Genomic DNA, 22,997 nt, shown 5'->3' on the forward strand with positions numbered 1-22,997 from the left:
ATTTCCCAGACTGGGAAGGATTTTAGTTCAACTCAACTTCATTATACTCTTGGTCTACTACCAGATCAGCTGCCCTCGACCTTTTTGTTTGGTTAGGACTCTGCTTCAAAATGCCTGATCCTCGCCTTAAGTAACACAGCACTCAGATGTGTAGGCAGCCACCATGTGAGGAACAAGAATATGAGCTCCTTTTCACCATGTTTGCACACCAACCAAGTTATTCTGAGAGTCTTTTTTAAAAGGGATTTCCAAGAAGAGTGTGTGTGTGTTTAGTCGTTTAGTCGTGTCCGACTCTTCGTGACCCCATGGACCAGAGCACGCCAGGCCCTCCTGTCTTCTACTGCCTCCCGGAGTTGTGTCAGGTTCATGTTGGTTGCTTCGCAGACACTGTCCAGCCATCTCATCCTTGGTCGTCCCCTTCTCCTCTTGCCATCACACCTTCCTAACATCAAGGTTTTTTCCAAGGACTCTTTTCTTCTCATGAGATGGCCAAAGTACTGGAGCCTCAGCTTCAGGATCTGTCCTTCCAGTGAGCACTCAGGGTTGGTTTCCTTTAGAATTGATAGGTTTGTTCTCCTTGCAGTCCAGGGGATTTTCAAGAGTCTCCTCCAGCACCACAGTTCAAAGGCATCAATTCTTCGGCGGTCTGCTTTCTTTATGGTCCAGCTCTCACTTCCATACATCACGACAGGAAAAACCATAGCTTTGACTATTCGGACTTTTGTTGGCAAGGTGATGTCTCTGCTTTTCAAGATGCTGTCAAGATTTGTCATCGCTTTCCTCCCAAGAAGAAGGCGCCTTTTAATTTCAGGGCTGCTGTCTCCATCTGCAGTGATCATGGAGCCCAGGAAGATAAAATTTGACACTGCCTCCATATCTTCCCCTTCTATTTCCCAGGAGGTGATGGGACCAGTGGCCATGATCTTAGTTTTTTTGATGTTGAGTTTCAGACCGTTTTTTGCACTCTCCTCTTTCACTCTCATTACAAGGTTCTTTAATTCCTCCTCACTTTCTGCCATCAGAGTGGTATCATCTGCATATCGGAGGTTGTTGATATTTCTTCCGGCAATCTTAATTCCGGCTTGGGTTTCTTCCAGTCCAGCCTTCCGCATGATGTATTCTGCATATAAGTTAAATAAGCTGGGGGACAATATACAGCCTTGCCGTACTCCTTTCCCAATTTTGAACCACTCAGTTGTTCCATGACCAGTTCTAACTGTTGCTTCCTGTCCCACATATAGATTTCTCAGGAGACAGATAAAGTGGTCAGGCACTCCCATTTCTTTAAGAACTTGGCATAGTTTGCTGTGGTCCACACAGTCAAAGGCTTTCGCATAGTCGATGAAGCAGAAGTAGATATTTTTCTGGAACTCTCTGGCTTTCTCCATAATCCAGTGCATGTTAGCAATTTGGTCTCGAGTTCCTCTGCCTCTTCGGAATCCAGCTTGTACTTCTGGGAGTTCTCGGTCCACATACTGCTGAAGCCTACCTTGTAGGATTTTGAGCATAACCTTGCTAGCGTGCGAAATGAGTGCAATTGTACGGTAGTTGGAGCATTCTTTGGCACTGCCTTTCTTTGGGATTGGGATGTAGACTGATCTTTTCCAATCCTCTGGCCACTGTTGAGTTTTCCAAACTTGCTGGCATATTGAATGTAGCACCTTAACAGCATCATCTTTCAAGATTTTAAATAGTTCAACTGGAATGCCATCACCTCCACTGGCCTTGTTGTTAGCCAGGCTTTCTAAGGCCCACTTGACTTCGCTCTCCAGGATGTCTGGCTCAAGGTCAGCAACTACATTGTCTGGGTTGTCTGGGATATCCAAATCTTTCTGACATAATTCCTCTGTGTATTCTTGCCACCTCTTCTTGACGTCTTCTGCTTCTGTTAGGTCCCTCCCATTTTTGTCTTTTATCATGTTCATCTTTGCGCAAAATGTTCCTCTAATATGTCCAATTTTCCTGAACAGATCTCTGGTCTTTCCTTTTCTGTTATCTTCCTCTATTTCTTTGCATTGTTCATTTAAGAAGGCCCTCTTGTCTCTCCTTGCTATTCTTTGGAAGTCTGCATTCAAGTTTCTGTAACTTTCCCTATCTCCCTTGCATTTTGCTTCCCTTCTCCTCTCTGCTATTTCTAAGGCCTCGTTGGACAGCCACTTTGCTTTCTTGCATTTCCTTTTCTTTGGGATGGTTTTCGTTGCTGCCTCCTGGACAATGTTACGAGCCTCTATCCAAAGTTCTTCAGGCACTCTGTCCACCAAATCTAGTTCCTTAAATCTGTTCTTTACTTCCACTGTGTATTCATAAGGGATTTGGTTTAGATTATACCTGAGTAGCCCAGTGGTTTTTCCTAATCTCTTCAGTCTAAGCTTGAATTTTGCTATGAGAAGCTGATGATCAGAACCGCAGTCAGCTCCAGGTCTTGTTTTTGCTGACTGTATAGAGCTTCTCCATCTTTGGCTGCAGAGAATATAATCAATCTGATTTCGATATTGCCCATCTGGTGATTTCCATGTATAGAGTCGCCTCTTGTGTTGTTGGAAAAGAGTGTTTGTGATGACCAGCTTATTCTCTTGACAAAACTCTATTAGCCTTTGTCCTGCTTCGTTCTGAACTCCAAGGCCAAACTTCCCTGTTGTTCCTTTTATCTCTTGGCTCCCTACTTTAGCATTCCAGTCCCCTAGAACGAGAAGAACATCTTTCTTTGGTGTCAGTTCTAGAAGGTGTTGTAAATCTTCATAGAATTGTTCAATTTCAGTCTCCTCAGCAATGCTGGTTGGTGCATAAACTTGGATTATTGTGATGTTGAATGGTCTGCCTTGGATTCGTATTGACATCATTCTATCATTTTTGAGATTATATCCCATTACAGCTTTTCCCACTTTTTTGTTGACTATGAGGGCTACTCCATTCCTTCTACGGGATTCTTGCCCACAATAGTAGATTTGATAATCATCTGAGCTGAATTCGCCCATTCCTGTCCATTTTAGTTCACTGATGCCCAGGATGTCGATGTTTATTCTTGCCATCTCCTGTTTGACCACCTCCAGCTTCCCAACGTTCATAGATCTTACATTCCAGGTTCCTATGCAGTATTTTTCTTTGCAGCATTGGATTTTCCTTTCACTTCCAGGCACGTCCACAGCTGAGCGTCCTTTCGGCTTTGGCCCAACCACTTCATTAGCTCTGGAGCTACTTGTACTTGTCCTCCACTCTTCCTCAGTAGCATGTTGGACGCCTTCCGACCTGAGGGGCCCATCTTCCAGCGTCATATCTTTTAGCCTTTTGTTACTGATCATGGGGCGTTCTTGGCAAAGATACTGGAGTGGCTTGCCATTTCCTACTCCAGGTGGATTGCGTTTAGTCGGAACTCTCCACTATGTCCTGTCCGTCTAGCTTCTCTGAGTTACTCAAGCCCCTTCGCCACGACAAGGCAGCAATCCATGAAGGGGTCCAAGAAGAGAGCTATAGTCATGAGTATCTAGTTGTAGTGAGTAATCATCCAAGCATTTCGAACTCACCTGTTTTTCTCATGGATCTTCAAGATCTCATGTGTCTGCTGCAGTAGTTGTTTCTCCAGCTTATAGGTAGACAATGAATTTTCCAGTAGCTGAATTTCTAGCCGGGATGTCTGATTTAGCACCTGAAGGAGTAAAAAGAAGAAATCATACTTAGACTTTGCAGTAGATATGAAAGTTGCTGTGGAAATATGAATCGCAGGCCAAGGCATAGATAGAACACAACAGATTTATGAAGGAACACATGCAAATTTGATACAGAGCAGAAATAGACTGGTTCATCTATTCTTTTGTATGAAAAATGCCCTTTGGGTGTTCCCAAACTATTAGTCCCATCATGCTTTGCCATTGACTAGGCTGAGTGAGCCTGCTGGGGCTTCAGATCCAGTAATCTCTGGAGGTTTCCAAAGGGAGGTACCACAGGTTCCCCAGCCCTGATATAAAAGAGAGCAACACTGCGCAACAAAGAAGCAGGGCTCCAAAATCTTATTCCAGTTGCTATAATAAAGATCACATATTTCCCATTGCTCTTCTAGAAAGCACCCTTACCTTAGAAGTCCACCAGGATAATTTAAATTTAAACATTCAAAGGCAACCTGTTCCTTAGCTACCATTCTGTAAACAGAATTTCTAATATATCATTATCCCAGAGTATCTCTGTTTGGTCTGGTTTTATTTATAGCCGTTTCATAGTCTCAGATATTGTGTATCTTCACAGGAATATGCCTACATTCCTTCTCTGTGTTTCATCTCTGTTGCTCTCAGTCTCAATAGGACCTTGTTGTATTTTGACATTTTACAAACGACAAGATGCCCCCTTCATTCCACACATATAAGGTAAGAGAATGATAAATTGAACCTTACTTTTGGGCAAGGGGTCAGTGTCCTTTGTCATGCCCAAGAGCAGCAGGCAGTTTAGTGGGTGCAGGACAGGCTGGAGATCAAAGGACTCAGGATCTACAGGATCACCACCACCCAGCCATAGCATGTGCCACCTGAGGTATTTGCCTTACTTAGGCTCAAAGTACAAACAGTCTGTACCAGTGAGGAAAACAACAAAAGACCAAATCGTTTTCTATTCCATTACACAACAAAGAGACCCTCTCCTTATCTCACATGACAAGGAAATAAATGACCCTCATGTTGACCCCAAAGTGACTATGGCAGTTGGATGTGACGAATCTCCATGTGTTTGCAAATACACATTTGACATTTGGCAATTTTCAATAAAAATTTTGCAAAGCTTCTTCAGTGCCTATAGATGCAGTGAGTCTGGTGAAAGGGAGCCCAATGTTCACTGACTATCATATTCATCACAAGCTATGAATTTATTTGACTTCACAACCCAGCCTTCTGATTTCTGTCTTGAAACGCTTAGGAGGACGTTGGCTAAATCAGGCTGCAGCTATTTTAGAGGTTAGGCAAACAGGTTTTTGCCTGCCCAACCTGATGCATGTGGGATATTGTGAACAGGGTAAAAAGGTAAAGGTTCCCCTTGACAATTTTTGTCCAGTCGTGTTCGACTCTAGGAGGCGGTGCTCATCCCCGTTTCCAAGCCATAGAGCCAGCGTTTTGTCAGAAGACAATCTTCCGTGAAGAGGGTACTGCAACTAAAATTAGACTTGCCACAGAGCTTTTTTTAAAATTAGTATCCAAACTGATTTAACGTCTCATGGGAAAGAAATTTGCTGGATTCACAGTTCTGTACAAGAATACCTTTACTGCGCTTTCTGAGATGGCCAACAGAATGGGATGCATCTTCCTTCAGGAAGTGTTTGCAAAATATTGTGGAAGATATATATACAACCATCAAGTATTTTAAATATAGGTAAAAGGTAAAGGTTCCCCTTGACAATTTTTTTGTCCAGTCGTGTTCAACTGTAGGGGGCGGTGCTCATCCCCATTTCCAAGCCATAGAGCCAGTGTTTGTCCAAAGACAATCTTCCGTGGTCACATGGCCAGTGCGAATTAGACACGGAACCGGTTTACAAGTTAAATTTTAAAAATGCACACAACTAAATATACATTTGGAAAATGCTTGGAAATGTGTTCAGTCGAAGGGAGGGAGGAAGGGAGGGAGGGAGGGAGGGAGGAAGGAAGGAAGGAAGGAAGGAAGGAAGGAAGGAAGGAAGGAAGGAAGGAAGGAAGGAAGGAAGGAAGGAAGGAAGGAAGGAAGGAAGGAAGGAAGGAAGGAAGGAAGGAAGGAAAGCTATCTAGCAAAAGTGTGCAAAAAAGTCACATAATCCAGTACAGAAAAGAGGTGGAATGAGAATGCTAGTGAAAAATTGAGAAAGTGAGGCTGACAGATGTTTGTGTCTAAGCAGTCTGCCTTTTGGCTCATGCTGCAAACCTATTTATCACAGTGTCATCAAATCAAAATCTTGCATTGCTCAGGTGTATAACAGAAGAGGTTGAAAAGTACTGGATGTGTTATTGTGTGATGTTATCATGCAATGTAAGTAAGTTTTATTCATACAAAGATAAAAGAGATAAAATAAATACATAATATCATACAGAATCTTGCTATAGCATTTTGCGAGTTCTTATAGCTGAAAATAAAAACTTAGCCACTAACTGTGTATTTATTTGATTCTCTCGAGACAACAGAAATTTCAAACAGCTTGTGGGAAGTAGACCAGTACATTTAGTCATGAGTGAACCAAGATATCGGATACGTTTGATTCTATATAGGCTACATTCTAAAATGATGTCTGCCAAGGTCTCAATAATTTCTTTCCCATAGGGACAAATCCTTTCACTGTATGGGGTGTTATTAAAACACTCTTTTAAAAGGGATGAGGGAAAGCAATTAAACCTAGCCCTTGAAAATGCACAGCGATATCCCAGTGCTATAATTTGGTATAAGTAATTAGTAATATAAGTAACCACCAACCTAGCGGTTCAGAAGCATGCAAAATGCAAAAATGTGAGTAGATAAATAGGTACCACCTCGGTGGGAAGGTAAACAGTGTTCCGTGTCTAGTCACACTGGCCACGTGACCACGAAGGCTTGTCTGCAGACAAACACTAGCTCTACGGGTTGGAAACAGAGATGAGCACCACCACCTAGAGTCGGACACGACTGGACAAATTGTCAAGGGGAACCTTTACCGTTACCGTTACCTTAATTAGCCGGCTTGGGGAAGTTAAAATTTAGGCCAAAACACAGTGGTGAACAAGTCCTGTCTGCACAAGCTAGAGAGTACTGAAGGTCTATATCTTTGATACGTTGAATAAGTATTGGTTTAATGCTACCTTGATGCTATCTTAGTAGGAAATCCATAGAGAAGCCTAAGAGATGTAGTTTTTCTATAAATTCCTTATGCCATGAGCTGACAAAGCCATATTTCAGCAAATAATATAGGTAGCCACAGTTTATTGGGGCATAGATCACCTTTAACCAATAACAAAACGCATGTAGCCACACTTGACATTCTACTGAAGGCATACCAGCTTTGAGCCACAGAGTGGCTGAAGAGGCGCATCTTGGCATGGCAAATAAGGACCACAACGTATTTGATAAAACGCTTTCAAAAGAGGGGTTAAAACCCTCAATCCAAACAGCGATACCATACAAAAACTGTGCAAGGATTTTATGCTTGACTATCTCTAGGGCCGCAGGTATCAACTTCCCACCCTAAACATAGTGAAAACGTCTAAGTAGTTTACCTGTGTTATTGGCCACATGTACTGCTGTTTGTCTGTGGTAGGACCAGGAGAAGGAGATGGTAATTCCCAGATATTTGAATTTTTGACCTGTCCTATCCATTGGGCGTCAACAACCCAATCTTTGGTTTTACTATGTCTAGAGAAGAGCATTATTTTGGTTTTGTCAAAATTGGTTGTTAGTAAAATTTCCCCTGCAATAGCTCAAAAAGGCATGCGTTATGTGTTTAAGACCAATTTCTAATAGTGACATGAGAACCGCATCGTCTGCATATAGTAGCAGTGGTACATTGATTTTAGCCAGTTTCGAGGAGTGATATTCAGGAGCTAAACAACTTTTGGAGAGGTCATTAAGATACAAGTTAAATAGTGTGGGCACCAATATGCAACCTTGGCGAACCCCCCTCTCCACCTGAATGGGGTTTGACAGATTTCCATCCATTCCACATCTTACCCAAATTGTGGACTGCTGATAGATACTTCTGATAAGATATAAAATCCTTTTGTCAATCGAGGAAAAATAAAGTTTTTTCCATAAATTTCCTCTTGGAATTGAACCAAAGGCAGACTTTAAGTCTTTAAAAGCTGCAAACAGGACATTTCCGTGGGGGCCCATATACTTCTCTGCAAGATGGTTTAAAACTATACAATGGTCAAAGGTGGAGTGGTTCTTTCAGAAGTCAGCCTGTTCGTGCCCTAAAATGTTTTCCAACTCAATCCATGAGCTTAGTTTGTCATTTAAGTATCTGGCATAAAGCTTACCCACTATAGAGATAAGGCTAATTGGTCTATAATTTGAGGGTTCATTTTTGTTTCCCTTCTTATAGATCGGAATCACTATTGCCTCTGACCATGAATGTGGGATTTGCCCAGTGTTGTTAATGAATGTAAATAACTGAGCTAAAAGGGGGGCCCACCAGTCTACCTTAGACTTTAAGGACTCTGCTGGAATTAGATCCTGACCTGGTGCCTTTCCAGATTTTAGACAGGTTATTAATGACCTTAATTCATTTTCAGTGACTGGATCCCAATATGGCAGTTAGTTTAAATCTGGCCATAAAATGTTGACCATTTGGATAGGTTTGTCCTCCTCGAATAACTGAGTAAAATGCTTTCCCCATAGAATGCTGCAATGAGCTGTTCCTGAGCAGGCAGATAGTGCCCCAGACACCAAGGCTCAGAATAGTTTGGAATCTTTGTTCGGTACAGAGTCTAAAAGAACATTCAACTGTTTCTGAGTTGATTGTTTTTTTTTCTGGACAATCAGAGTTTTGTATTGATTTTTGACTACATAATACTCCTAAGGAAGAACTGCTGGATTCTTTTTCCTGTACTGCTTGTAAATTTCTCTGAGTTGTTTTTTTCTTGAATAAGCATTGTGTGTCAAACCACTTAGGCATGAGCTTGTCCAATTGTCTATGAAAGTGAAGTTGTTTTCGGGTTAGAACAGAACACATTTTTAGGAACAGCGAGTTATAGTTTAAAACAAATAAGGCCATAGTAGATTCCATGGGTACCATTATTAAATTTCTTAAATTCTCAGCAAATGAGGAATTTAAGAAATTGGAAATATTATCATTTACTTTGTCCAGATTAAAGGTTTATAACGTACGTATAGGACATTGTAAGCCGCCCTGAGTAGAATCTGTCTAGAGGGGCGGGGTATAAAAAATAATAAATAAAATAAAATAAATAAATCTATATGTGGCTCAGGGGAAAGATGTATCATATTTGAGAGTGATAGAGTTAACATTAAGGGTAGGTGATCACTTTCTAATCTTTGGTCAGCTGTGAATCCCTTAACCAAACTGGCTAAAGATGGGGAAATTAACACATAATCTACCACACTACTTCCTCTCCCTGAAATGAAAGTAAATTCTGCATACTTATCAAACAAATCATTGCCATGAATAATATGAACAGAAAGGCATATAGCCATATGAGCCAAGCATAATCCACTGTAATTGGTCTTCAAGTCTTCTGATAGCCTATAATTCCTCAAGGTATAAGACTCTACTGGTAATACATCCAGAAGATTGGAGGAGTAAAATATATCATTATTCGGCCCAATCCTTGCATTCAGGATCCTTGCATGCAATGTATTTTTAACAATCCACAGTTTTCAGACAACGGTGAAAATCAGTGTTTGGAAATGTTATTTAATTTGCCTACAGCTCCCAGAATCCCACAGCCAGGTAGCAAGGCGTATTGGTGTATTCCAGAAAAGTAACTTTCTAAAGTCCAATGGAGGTGTAATTAATGGATAGCTCAGTGGATTAGGTATCTGGCTACAGAGCCAGACATTGCGAGTTTGATTCTTCACTGTGCCTCTTTGACAGAGGCTGGACTTGATGATCCATAGGGTCTTTTCCAGCTCTGCAGTTCAAAGATGATGATGATGGTTAAAAGATACAAATGACACAAGGTCAATATTCTTTGGTGACAATCCTGCATCAAGCCTTATGTTTATTCTTGTCTTCAAAATCTAGAATTCAACTAAAAGTCAGTCTTATATTAAGTATTAACATTCTAAAAATCTTAAAATTTCTTAGAACAGGAGAACTGGAAGGGACCCTTTCATTGAGTCCAGCCCTGCTAAAGGAGGCACAATGAGGAAATGAACTCCCAACCAGATGCCTAAGCCACTGAGCTATCCAGCAGTTAATTGTAATTGTGTTCCATGCAAGGACCAATAACCACCTCACTTAAGTTCCAAGAACATGGCCTTATTTCTCAAGTTCACTTTGTTTCCTCGAAGGACTTTTCTTTGAATGCAGTGCAAATCGAAGTTATCGCCTCTATTCCATGTTACTAACGAAGTCCAAAAATATAAGATTTTTGTTCCAGGGATTTCTCATTCTCATATTCCATTACCTACAAACTAAAGTCATCTTGTATGAAACTTTTATTAGCCTTCTATGGAAAACTAAGAAGCTGAGAGCTCAAGTGAGGCTATATTGTCATCACCATGTGTATACTATCTCTAGCTAGACTAAATTAATTGCTCTTCCTTGTGCATTTAAGTAATCATTTTCAGAGGGGATACTGTAAACATGGTTCAAGGCTTGAATTTTTTTTTGAAAAAAAATCCATTTTAAACACTCTGCTAATACAACCAACTGGCCAAAGGAATGATTACATACATTTGTTTTAAACAGGCAGCCTGATGTGCAACAACTGTTAGAGACCATATGGTTGAAAGTGCCAGAGAAAGTGAAAGGAGTCGTGGGGAATTATGAATTGTGAAGGGGAAGATAAAATCAAAGGACAAACAAAAATCAAAGGACTCCCAATGGCTTTGGCCCAATGGACGTGTATCAGAAGCTCGGGTGCTGAACTTCCTGCCTTCAGACCAAGACTCTGTCTGTAATGGGTTCCCAACAGGCCTTGAAAGTAGCAAACAGATGTTCTCTGAACCTCTTAGCCTCTTTTAAAGCTGCTGCAATATTCCTGCTCAGCTCTAAGCAGAAAGCACTGGACTCATTTGGCTGTAAAAAATACTGTACTTCATAGAAGTCACTAGACTGGTGGCTCTCAACCTTTCATAAATGTAGCTTTTTAAAAGTGACTTTTTACTAAAGAACAAAGGGAATAAAAAGTATTTGTTGCTTTTTAGATTCTTTTTCAGGGAAAACACCATTTGTTTGTTTGTTGATTTATTTATCTGGTATCACTTGTAGGCCACCTTTCTTGCAGTGATGGGACCAACAGTGGCTCACCATGCTAAAACACATAACACTAAAAGCACAATACATTGCAGATCAAAAAAACAATTAAATGTGCAATAATAACTTTCCTTAATGTCATCCGCTCGACCCATAAGTTCCTCCCAGTGAAGTCTCCTCTGGGTGGCCAGCCCAAGGGAGGCCCATAAATCCTCTACAAGAGGTAAGGCTTTCTTCATAGTGGCTCCAACCTTGTGGAACCAGCTTCTGGAGGAGCTCCACATAGTCCCCTCTCTGTTGACGTTTAGGAGGCAATTAAAGACATTGCTTTTAAGGGATACTTTCCACACCAACCCTCGCTAATCACCTTTCTCCACCCCCCCTTTCCTCCATTCGCTCTAATTTTATATGATTGCTGTGTACCATCTGGTTTTAAGAGTTAATTACAGTTGCTTTTATTGCTTTTATCCTTGTTTTTTGTCTTGTTTTCTATTATAAGCAGGAGATAGATAGATAGATAGATAGATAGATAGATAGATAGATAGACAGACAGACAGACAGACAGACAGACAGACAGACAGACAGACAGACAGACAGACAGACAGACAGACAGACAGACAGATAGATAGATAGATAGATAGATAGATAGATAGATAGATAGATAGATAGATAGATAGATAGATAGACAGATAGATAGATAGATAGATAGATAGATAGATAGCCATTTATTGCATTTAAAATGCATTTATGACTTTAAAACAGAGTGAGAGGGGGGAAATGGTATTGATGAAACACTCCAAAAGATAAGGTGGTCCAAAATGTAACAAGTTCTGCCCAAAATGCCCCAATTGAAAAAAAAAAAAAGCTCTCCAAAAGTAATGAGAATTACCAAATAAACATTGTTTGTGCCGTGGGAAAAGTACTAGTATTATCATTTGTTTCCTCATTTTCAAAAGGAATATTGCTATGCCTTTTCTACCCTGAAATAAAAGCATAAGTAACATAACTATTTCTAATGCATTCCTTCCAATCTCTGGTTCTGCTTCTTGGTTCATAGATATACTGTATATTCTGTCCTAGCAGCAGCTGCTGGCCAAAATAAAACCCAGAGCTATGGGAAGCCCCATCAACACTGCTGATGACATTTGTTACAGGAAGGAAGGAAGGAAGGAAGGAAGGAAGGAAGGAAGGAAGGAAGGAAGGAAGGAAGGAAGGAAGGAAGGAAGGAAGGAAGGAAGGAAGGAAGGAAGGAAGGAAGGAAGGAAGGAAGAGGTGATGCATCACTAAAAAAGGACTACAATTATTAAATACTATCATAGTGCTATTTTATATGGACTGCATGCACTAGTATCCATTTGTGAACATATCTTGAACTAGGTGAGATCCATGGATTTTGCTACATCCTGATCTATATGAATATAGAATGTAAAGAAGAATCAATAAATTGTCCGATCTCATAGATTTAGATTCTGCCAATTTAATGATTACATTCAATAGGAATTTTCAAATCTCACAAGATTCCCTGCCTCTGGCAAGAGCGAGACAAAGAATACTACTTTAACTTGTCAAGGTCTTTGTCATTTATACAAACTGTCTTTTCATGAAACTGCAGAATTTTTCTTTTGAGAAGTGAAGGACATGTACACATAGCAAGCACAGAATAACTGGGTGATTGTTCAGAAAGATGCAAACATGCCCAATATTTCTAATGCTTAAAAGTCCATGCAATAAAGAAGTGGTCCATTTCATCTTGCAAAATTGGCGTTATTTGCTTTAAAGTATTATTTACTTTATTTTGTGAAACACACACAATTTATTTTTGCCTTGTTGAGAGTGCAACAAAGTAGCTTGTGCTCACATGGGGTAAGGAGGACAATTTTATGATTCTTCATCTTTGCTCATGAGGATAATACATGATAGGATTTGCATTCTTCGTATAATCACAAGCTTAAAGCAAAAGGTGTGCTGCTTCTATACTGCCCCATAGTGGAAAAAACACTCTCTAGGTGGTTAACAACTGAATTATGCAGGCTATACAGTGCCACCCCGGAGAGCTACTGGGTACTCAATTTACCAACCTCAGAAGGATGGAAGGCTAAGTCAACCTCAAGCCGGATACCTGAATCTGTCCATGTTGAACTGAAGTCATGAGCAGAACATTGGCTGAAGTACTGCAGTTTAACCACTGTGACATGAGGCTCCTCCATTAGCCTATAAATACAATAGCTGAAATCCTGTTGCATAGCTATGTGGATGTAACTTGACGTTATGCATGTGGTGGCTACAATAGCACTAAGGTGGAAGTGCTGTTCACAAAGTACTTCTACCAGCATATCATGCAACTGGTTGCAACCGACTGTTGAATTGCACAATCTGTGTTGCCTGGGCATAACACCCAGCAAAGTTATGCCTATGTACCTTTATGTTGTGCAGAGATCAACTGGATTCCAGCCAGAAACTAGAAATATAATTCTTCATAGAGAAAAAGTGTAAGAAGGTAACTTGTGTGCCTACTCAATCTGTTCCCCAGATGTTAACCGCTGATGGGGAACTTCTCATCTTCTGTATTACGATTCATTATTTTTAGACCAGATGTGGACTGAATAGCCATTCAGATAGAGAACTGCCCTATGAAATGAAAGGTGGAGGATCACACTAATTCTTGTTAGAACTCAGTTGCAGAAATATTCCTTTTAAAAGTACAAGTATTAGTAAGTGGATAACCAGCCTGCCTGAGTGAGTGAACCTTGGAACAATTAGGAATGTAGTCTGTAAAATAAAACCATTTTTCGCTGTGCAGAACTCTAGCATAACCTTTTCCAGTGTGTTAGTTCATCAGTGCAAAACGGTGTGTATAAAATTTGATTTTATATGAGGAACCATTCACTAACTGAGCATAACTGAAAATAGTGCAGCCCTGATACAGGTGTACAGCTTCAATACAAACAAGGTTTCAGTTGATTTTGAGGAAAGGGTAGGCCATGTGGTCCATTATCTTCAATACAGGCACAGCACATTTCATCTCACTGTGGCTCTTTCACAGAAATTGAAAGGAAGTAAACAAACCAAGCTAGTATAAAGTGGTAAGTGATCAAGTTTACGAAAAGCACAATGAGAAATCAGATCTATTCAGCTTTGTGCTTCTCCCATTCTTCACTGGCAACAGAACCATGTTGTTAGCAGCTCACTTTTTTGCTACCATTTTTGCCGGCGTATAAGATGACTTTTTTGGTCCAAAAAACATGCCTCCAAGTGGGGGGGGGTTGTCTTATACGCCGGGTGCACTTCAGTTGGGCCATGAAGGAGCCGCCACTGTCGTTGAGTGAGTGATGTGGGGCCCTGCCAGCCGGGGAGGAAGGCAGGCGGGCAGGCAGGCGGTCAGTCCAGACGGAGGGAGGAAAGCAGAGCCAGCCATGCCTGAGCAGCCAGAGCCTGCCGCCGGGCTGCCCGCCACCCCACGCCGCTGAGCCAGCTGTCTGCTCACCCACCCACTGCTGGAGAGGTGCTTCCCCTCCTTCTCCTCCACTGCCACCGTCCACCCAGCCACTTCCCCTCCTCCTCACCCTCCTCATCGGTGGCCATGAACTTCCAGGGCAGGCCCGGGCAGAGCCCCAGGCAGCCGCCTCCGGCACTGCAGCAGAGCCGTCCACTCTATATTTTGAGTGGAAATGTTGGGGGGGGGTCATCTTATACACCAAGTCGTCTTGTACACTGGCAAATATGGTAATTGAACCTGACAGAGCATATGCAGAGTAAAATATACCAAGCAGATTCCCTTTGGCCAGCAGCAAAACAAAGCAGGAAACAGCCGGCATTGCCATTGTCATCAATGGAGTTGTGGTTCTCTTGGAATAAAAATGTTCAAAAGTGTGTCATGAAGGACTAATGCACTCAATGGGAAAGGTAAGAAAATGTCTGGTGAAGAGGGATGGAAAAAACACAATTATTTCTAGTCTGGGCTTGTTTCATATGGATTTAACCATAATTTGGTTAAACTGTGAATCATTCTTCAATTAATATTTTTTAAAGTGCCTGAAAAGTTGCATTTATTTGTGCATACAGTTTTCCCTTAAGTATGTATTTTTCTTTTCCCTTAACATGCTTCAGGTTCATTCATTCATATGCGCATTAGAGAGATGGGTATGAACAGAAAAATGCTAAATCTTGGTGGTTTGTGGTTTGTGGTTGGTTTGCAGTTTGTTGAAAGGGGATGGGGGGCATCCGTTTTTGCTGAAACAAAATCAAGGGCCAAGCAGAAAAAAGTTTGGCACTTCATTTCATTTCAGCAAAATGGTTCGCACGAAGTGAAACATCAACCAAACCAGTTCTATCCAATGCTAGCACGACATTAAAAATAAGAGAATGCGATATAAAAATATCCATCCCATGGGTAACTTAGAAAGTAGAGACCAGCATATATATGATGAGCAAAATCATCATTGCCATTGTTTAGCATAACTTGAAAAGATTACCTGTTCTGAACATTCACATTTATTGACACATATATCCACAGGTGATAACTATACTAACTGCATTTTGTTTTAATAGGCATTGTTGTTGTTGTTTAGTCATGTCCGACTCTTCGTGACCCCATGGACCAGAGCACGCCAGGCCCTCCTCTCTTCCACTGCCTCCAGGAGTTGTGTCAAATTCATGTTGGTAGCTTTGATATCACTGTCCAACCATCTCGTCCTCGGTCGTCCCCTTCTCCTCTTGCCTTCACACTTTCCCAACATCAGGGTCTTTTCCAGGGAGTCTTCTCTTCTCATGAGATGGTCAAAGTATTGGAGCCTCAGCTTCAGGATCTGTCCTTCCAGTGAGCACTCAGGGTTGTTTTTTTTCAGAATGGATAGGTTCATTCTCCTTGCAGTCCAGGGGACTCTCAAGAGTCTCCTCCAGCACCACAATTCAAAAGCATCAATTCTTCGACGGTCATCCTTCTTTATAGTCCAGCTCTCACTTCCATACATCACTACTGGAAAAACCATAGCTTTGACTATGCGGACCTTTGTCGGCAAGGTGATGTCTCTGCTTTTTAAAATGCTGTCTAGGTTTGTCATCACTTTCCTCCCAAGAAGCAGGCATCTTTTAATTTCATGGCTGCTGTCACCATCTGCAGTAATCGTGGAGCCCAAGAAAGTAAACTCTGTCACTGCCTCCATAACTTCCCCTTCTATTTGCCAGGAGGTGATGGGACCAGTGGCCATAATCTTAGGGTTTTTTTAATGTTGAGCTTCAGACCGTGTTTTGCACTCTCCTCTTTCACCCTCATTAAGAGGTTCTTTAATTCCTCCTCACTTTCTGCCACCAGAGTGGTATCATCTGCATATCAGAGGTTGTTGATATTTCTTCCGGCAATCTTAATTCTGCCTTGAGATTCCTCTAGTCCAGCCTTTCACATGATATATTCTGCATATAAGTTAAATAAGCAGGGGGACAATATACAGCCTCGTTGTACTCCTTTCCCAATTTTGAACCAATCAGTTGTTCCATATCCAGTCCTAACTTTTACTTCCTGTCCCACATATAGATTTCTCAGGAGACAGATAAGGTGGTCAGGCACTCCCATTTCTTTAAGAACTTGCCATAGTTTGCTATGGTCCAGATAGTCAAAGGCTTTTGCGTAGTCAATGCAGCAGAAGTAAATGTTTTTCTGGAACTCTCTGGCTTTCTCCATAATCCAGCACATGTTAGCAATTTGGACTCTAGTTCCTCTGCCCCTTTGAAATCCAGCGTGCACTTCTGGGAGTTCTCGGTCCACATACTGCTGAAGCCTACCTTGTAGGACTTTGAGAATAACCTTGCTAGCGTATGAAATGAGTGTAATTGTACGGTATGAGTGCAATTGTACAGTATGATGTCCCGTTGTACAGTATGAATACCCATTAAACAAATCTAAAGGATGTGGAGAACAATCAAAAGGAATTCCCTTAATGGCTGAAGGCAATGTGCAAGAAGAGTGATAGCAGTCTCTCAGGTAATTTGGGTTTCAGTTGTTTAAGGTCTTGTGCAGAAGTCAGGGGTGCAAAGAGTACTCACTAAATTCGATGTTGTTGCAGATTCAGAATGCCTTAACAAAAAGAGAAACCTCAGCAAGGAATTTTAAAGCTCAAGGAGATTTCTTGCCTCCAGCCAAGAGTAAGACAAATCACTCTCCTTCCCACAAGATCTCCATATCCACACACGGACTGGTGGACTGATAAGAAAAATGCAGTGCATCAAGTTATTCTAAAAAGCATCAGGGCAAGAAAATCAAAGAATACAATGCATTGTACAGTATTGTTACTAGCATAGTAATGCTATGCTAGTAAGATAAACCTTGTGACATGTTTTGTATGCAAATTTCCCTACTTCTTATTAAGGAATGCAACAGTGGAAAGTACCTGTGTTTCAACATCTGTGAGCTTTCTTGTCTGTTCTGCAGTCTGACTTAGAAGGCTGGTTCCTATCTCCAGCATGGTAGCTGTATGGTTCTGGACTGCATTCTGCTGCAGCTGAGCCATCTCTGATTTCATGTTTTCAACTATGTAATTTTCAAGCTGTGGACCAAATCAAAAGAAAGGAAGGTAAAGAATGAGTTTCAGTCACAACAGGGTATCAGATTTATAATGACATTTTATAAACCACTGGCAGAAATCCTGTTCAACTTTGCGTAACAGAAAGCTTGCCAGGCATCACATCTAGGAAGTCCAAATTTTATAATTAGATTATATTTAGATTAAATCACACAATAGATCACATGAGACTCATTTCGCCCATTCGGTGGCACACACGCAGAAGTGCTCTGTGCATAGTGCTTCCATCCTGCTGCTCTTTTCTCAATGTTGCCACAGCTTCATGATGCACACACAAGAGGATTTTAGCCATTTTTTCACTCCAAAATGGCCCCTAAATTACTGTTGCAAGAAAAGTGTGAAATCAGGAAAAGTAAAAATAGCAAGCTTAAGTAATAATTATATGCCATCAAGTCAGTTCCGACTTATGGCAACCCTCCTGGGATTTTCTAAATATTCAGAAGTGGTTTGCTAGTTTCTTCTTCTGGTGGTGCTCTGTAGGTGTTCTGGGTGGTATCAGTTGGCCCCTCTTCTAAGAGAACAGTGGGGATTGGAACACTAGTTCCTGGCTCTGAAGCGAGGTGCTCCAAACCACTGGTTCTTAACCTTGGGTTACTCAGGAGTTTTGGACTGCAACTCCCAGAAGCCTTCACCACCAGCTGTCCTGGCTGGGGTTTCTGGGAGTTACAGTTCAAAAGCATCCGAGTAACAAAGGTTAAGAACCACCGCTCCAAACCACTGAGCTACACCAAACTTTTAAAACACTGTAGAACGTTAGCACAAGACAATGTCACAAGAGAGAGAGAGAGAGAGAGAGAGCAGCAAATAAGCCGATAGACAGAACAGACCCATTTGAATTATTAGGATAGTCATGGGCCTGGCTCTCCTATTTCATCCTCACAACAATGTTGTGCGGTTCATCAGGATGAAGTAAGACCAAGACCATTCAGTAACATTCATGGGTATATGTAGGGGATATGAACCTGGGTTTTCCAAGTTGAAGAAAATTACAGGATAAAAGGTACCAAAAACAAAGGGAGGAATGGAGGAATTCATCATCATCATCATCACCATGTGCCGCCAAGTCACTTCTGACCTATGGTAACCCTTGCTAGACTTTTCCGAGTAGAGAATATTCTGAAATGGTTTTCCATTCCCTATTATGGAATACTGTATAGATTATGGAATTCACTTCCATGAGAGGATCAATGCTCTCCCTCCCCTCTCCCCACACCCACCACCGAAGCTACTGAAAACACACCTCTTTCAAGAGAGGTATTTAGGGAGGCAGCCAGGCAATTGAGATGAGGAGTTCTTTTAAAAACGTGATTTATAGGTTTGTGGGCTTAAATATTTGTGTCTGCCACCTTGGGTCCCCATGAGAGGAGAAAGGCAGGATAAAAATTAATAAACACATAAATAAAATAACTTTACTAGTCTTGTTTTTCATCATCATCATCATCATCATCATCATCATCATCATCATCATCATCATCATCATCATCATCATTATTATTATTATTATTATTATTATTATTATTATTATTATTATTATTATTATTATTATTATTATTATTATTATTATTATTACAGACATGCATTGCCTTTGGACAATTGTGTAAGTATAAACTAAACCAGGGCTATTTGTACATTTCCAGTATGACTACAGGGCAGAGTAAAGAGCCCAAGGGGACTGACTGGGTGGAGAGGCAACCCTCTCCATACACTACTTCCCTATGTTAAATCTGGCATTCTTTGGTTTCAAAAATGCCAAAATAGATGCAATTGAAAACATAGAAAAAGGAATCAAAAGTATTGGTGTGTTACAAGGAAGACACTGCATAGGTATCGAATGAGGAGACATCTTTACTCCCAGTGAAGCACAAGACTTCTTTTGCACACTTTGGTAACTGAAGGACTCTGAGTGAGGTCACTGGGCTATAACACTCTCAATTGTGTGTGGTGTTTTTTTTAAAAAAATAGTATCACTATAGTACAAAGTGAGGGGCTTTCATCAATGTATCATTTTTCTTCTTTTCAAACCACTACCAGGACTGAATGTATAGCCACATTGCTGTATCAAGTTGTAAGGGTTCATTTTAGGAGGTTTGGGTCCCTTTTCTGCCCACATACTTTGGCTTCTCTTTTTTTTTTTGTCACTCAGTGTCACCAACGAAGTTCATAATAACTATCTCCTGCTTCTCTTTATGTTCTCCGGACTGGAGGTGGACAGTTAATTATTTCCTTAATCATCCTGATGGTACTGTGTAACCCTTCCCTTTTCTCCGTTTATGGGGATGTTGTGGTTGTTTTCCTGGAGATCCAGAAACACATTTACCAAAATGGGCCCTGAGAAGAATCAGATCCAGAGTATTTCCAAAAGGACCCAGGGTGGGCGAGACACCAATCTGTGTGCCTTTATGTAGGCATGTACTAGAGGCAATGCACATACCTCATGGCACAGTGGTTAAGCTGCTGTACTGCAGCCAAAACTCTGCTCACCACTCAGGGTTCAATCCCAGGTAGCCAGCTCGAGGTTCATTCAGCCTTCTATCTTTCCAACGTCAGAAAAATGAGTAACCAGCTTGCAGGGGAGGGGCAATGTGTAGCCTGCATAAATAACTAGTAAACTGCCTAGAGAGTGCTTTAAGTGCTATAGAGGCAGTATATAAGCAACACATGTTTGCTTTACACCTAGCTTTTATATGGTGTTGTTATTGTGTGCTGCCAAGTCAGTACCAACTTATGGCAACCCTAATAAATCTTTCAAAGAAAATGAGATATTTAAGATGTGGTTTTATCAGTTCCAGGGGGATGCGGTGGCGCTGCGGGTTAAACCGCAGAAGCCTCTCTGCTGCAAAGTCAGAAGACCTGCAGTCATAAGATCGAATCGACGCGTTAGAATGAGCCCCTGTTGCTTGTCCCAGCTCCCGCCAATCTAGAGGTTTGAAAGCATGCAAAATGCAAAATGCAAGTAGATAAATAGGTACCACCTTGATGGGAAGGTAATGGCGTTCCGTGTCTAGTTGTGCTGGCCATGTGACCACGGAAAATTGTCCTCGGACAAGTGCTAGCTCTATGGGTTGGAAATGGAGATGAGCACTGTCCCCTAGAGTCAGACACAACTGGACAAATTGTCAAGGGGGACCTTTACCTTTACCTTTTATCAGTTCCAGCTACCTCCCCCCTGTGAGTTGTCATGAGCTAATGGGGAATCGAATCTAGGTCTCCTGAGAGCTAGTCTGTCCATCTTATTCACTACACCACACTGGGTACGTTTAGCAGTTATTGTTATTGTTGTTTTAAAATTTTGTGTTAAAGGCCTTAGTGTTAGGCCTTAGAAAGAAAGAAAGAAAGAAAGAAAGAAAGAAAGAAAGAAAGAAAGAAAGACCAACCGACCTATTCATGCCATGAAAAATCCTAGTGTTTATCCATAATATATATATTTGGTGATTCCTAAGAACTGCATGCAATTTATTTTTAAAGTGATCAGAGGAGGATGGGTAGAATTCTGGTCAAGAGTGTAATGTCTTCCTTTCACACACGTTTATGCTTGGAAATAAGTTCTGCTAGTCTAAAATGCAATTTTCCTTGTAAATCATTCTATGCACATTTACAAAACAGCTCATATAACAACCTGTGTGATGAGCCATATAAAAAAGTCAGCTGGGTTTGGATGAACTCTCACCTTTTTTTTTCCTTTGGCCTCTAATGTTACTTGGGGGCACAACCAATAGTGCCCCAAGAAATGGATGAAAAATATATTGCAATGTTTTTTGAAATTGATTTCATTTCTTTATTGCTGTATCCCATGATCAGAAATAAAGCAAAATGTGGCAATGATAGCACACAAGCAAAACGGCATAGTTTTGTGCACATTTTTCAGTTCTGTGTATTTTTAGCCATGGAACCAGAACTAACCATTTTGGCACCATCTGCACCCCCTCTGCCCTGATGCACGGACGTGTGCCCCCAAGAGAAAAGGAGAAGGAAAATATGGTATCACTACAAAAGGAACTTAAAAGTGAATAGAGTTAGGGGTGCTGTTGTTTGTTTTCTAACAATCTCCATCACATTCACCTCTAGACTTCAGTCCCCTTTAAATGCTGGTGCCCTGGGGTAAAGCCCCAACTGCTCCACCACCATACGTACAGCCCTGTTTAGCTATTCACATTTCATGTCTACAAAACATACCACATCTCATAAATATGGACTCTTTGGAGGCAAAAATCTTGAAGGGGGTGGAGATGTTAGGTTCCCCCCCCCGGCACAATCCAGAAAAAAATAAACCATGAACTGGTTCATTTTTCTGGGGTTCAGGGGTGGTTCTGGAGTAGCCATGAGCCAACCTAATTTATTATTTTTCAGGTTCTTCCAGTTTCTAAATGGAAATAAAACCTAGTGTCCACCATCAATGACTTCTGTCAGATAACATGGTGCCCACACCAATGTAGAATCCCTCCTGGGTGGGAATGGTCAAAATGCTGGCCCCTCAAGATGTTGTTCAGCTGTTACACCCAACATGCCTCATGATTGGCTGTGATGGCTATGGATGTTGAGAGTTACAGTCCAGCCACACCTAGAGACCTGTACTTTTACCACCCACTTCCAGATGTCTACTAAAATCAGGAAGGTGTGATGGGGAAAAGATACCGAACTGAAACATGTTCCTGAATCCGTTAGATTGACTACTGTCATTTACTTGGTCATAGTATAGCATCCTGCGTGACATGCCAGGATATAAGACAAATGTCCAAAACTTGCTTGTACCCAGAGCAGATGAAGTTGCTTCTTCTTGTACCACCATCAATAATGTAAGTAGGAAGTGGTTTATTTGAAGGGGGTCAGCACCCATCTAGAGATGGGCATGAACCACTGGTTCAGCAGTTCATCCTGGTTTGTTTACCAGCCCCACAGCTGTTCTGTCTTTTGGTGCCTCACCCCTATGGCAGGTGCCCATATGGAGGCAGTGCCCAGATTCCTTGCCCCACCTCTTCCAGGAGCTGCCTCAGGAGGGAGTGGGGTGTTAAACCATGGAACAAGTGAGGATCGGGTAAGCGAACTGGGATGAAACATTGAAGTGATGGTTTGGGCCCATCTCTACACCATTATTCATTAACTGAGCTATGACATTCTAGGTTGAGTTGATTCTTGGTGACTGAATAGCTGGTCATTATGAAAGTAAACTCTACACTTGAGCAATCAGACTTCCAGATTAATCCCAAACCTATTTCCTTTCCAACCCACAACTAGTCAAAAAACAAAGACTGCAAAGAGAACAATTTGAAGGAAATCAACCCTGAGTGCTCACTGGAAGGACAGATCCTGAAGCTAAGGATTCAATACTTTGGTCATCTCATGAGAAGAGAAGACTCCCTAGAAAAGACCCTGATGTTGGGAAAGAGTGAAGGCAAGAGGGGAAGGGGACAACAGAGGACGAGATGGTTGGATAGTGTCATGGAAGCTACCAAAATGAATTTGACCCAACCCCGGGAGGCCGTTGAAGATAGGAGGGCCTGACATGCTCTGGTCCATGGGTTCACAAAGAGTCGGACATGACTTAACGACTAAACAAATTTAAGATGACCTTTTTT

At 41.4% G+C, this 22,997-nt stretch overlaps 1 protein-coding gene and 1 long non-coding RNA gene across 2 annotated transcripts in view; one reads left to right on the plus strand and one right to left on the minus strand.

Moving 5' to 3' along the window:
- Positions 1 to 10,462, plus strand: part of LOC144589304 (uncharacterized) — a 116,504-nt gene extending 106,042 nt beyond the window's left edge. Inside the window, exon 2 of the long non-coding RNA XR_013545357.1 lies at positions 10,343 to 10,462. This is a non-coding gene — a long non-coding RNA (uncharacterized LOC144589304). The remainder of the gene's footprint in view (positions 1 to 10,342) is intronic.
- The window catches only part of ANGPT1 (angiopoietin 1), a 199,953-nt gene that overhangs the window by 82,901 nt on the left and 94,055 nt on the right, over positions 1 to 22,997 (minus strand). The window contains exons 2-3 of the mRNA XM_072999258.2: positions 17,233 to 17,388; positions 3,522 to 3,643 (exon numbers count right to left, since the gene is read on the minus strand). Of these exons, the coding sequence (XP_072855359.2) occupies positions 3,522 to 3,643; positions 17,233 to 17,388 (278 nt within the window). The remainder of the gene's footprint in view (positions 1 to 3,521; positions 3,644 to 17,232; positions 17,389 to 22,997) is intronic.

This window comes from Pogona vitticeps, chromosome 4, assembly GCF_051106095.1.
Source record: "Pogona vitticeps strain Pit_001003342236 chromosome 4, PviZW2.1, whole genome shotgun sequence".
Classification (NCBI taxonomy): domain Eukaryota; kingdom Metazoa; phylum Chordata; class Lepidosauria; order Squamata; family Agamidae; genus Pogona; species Pogona vitticeps.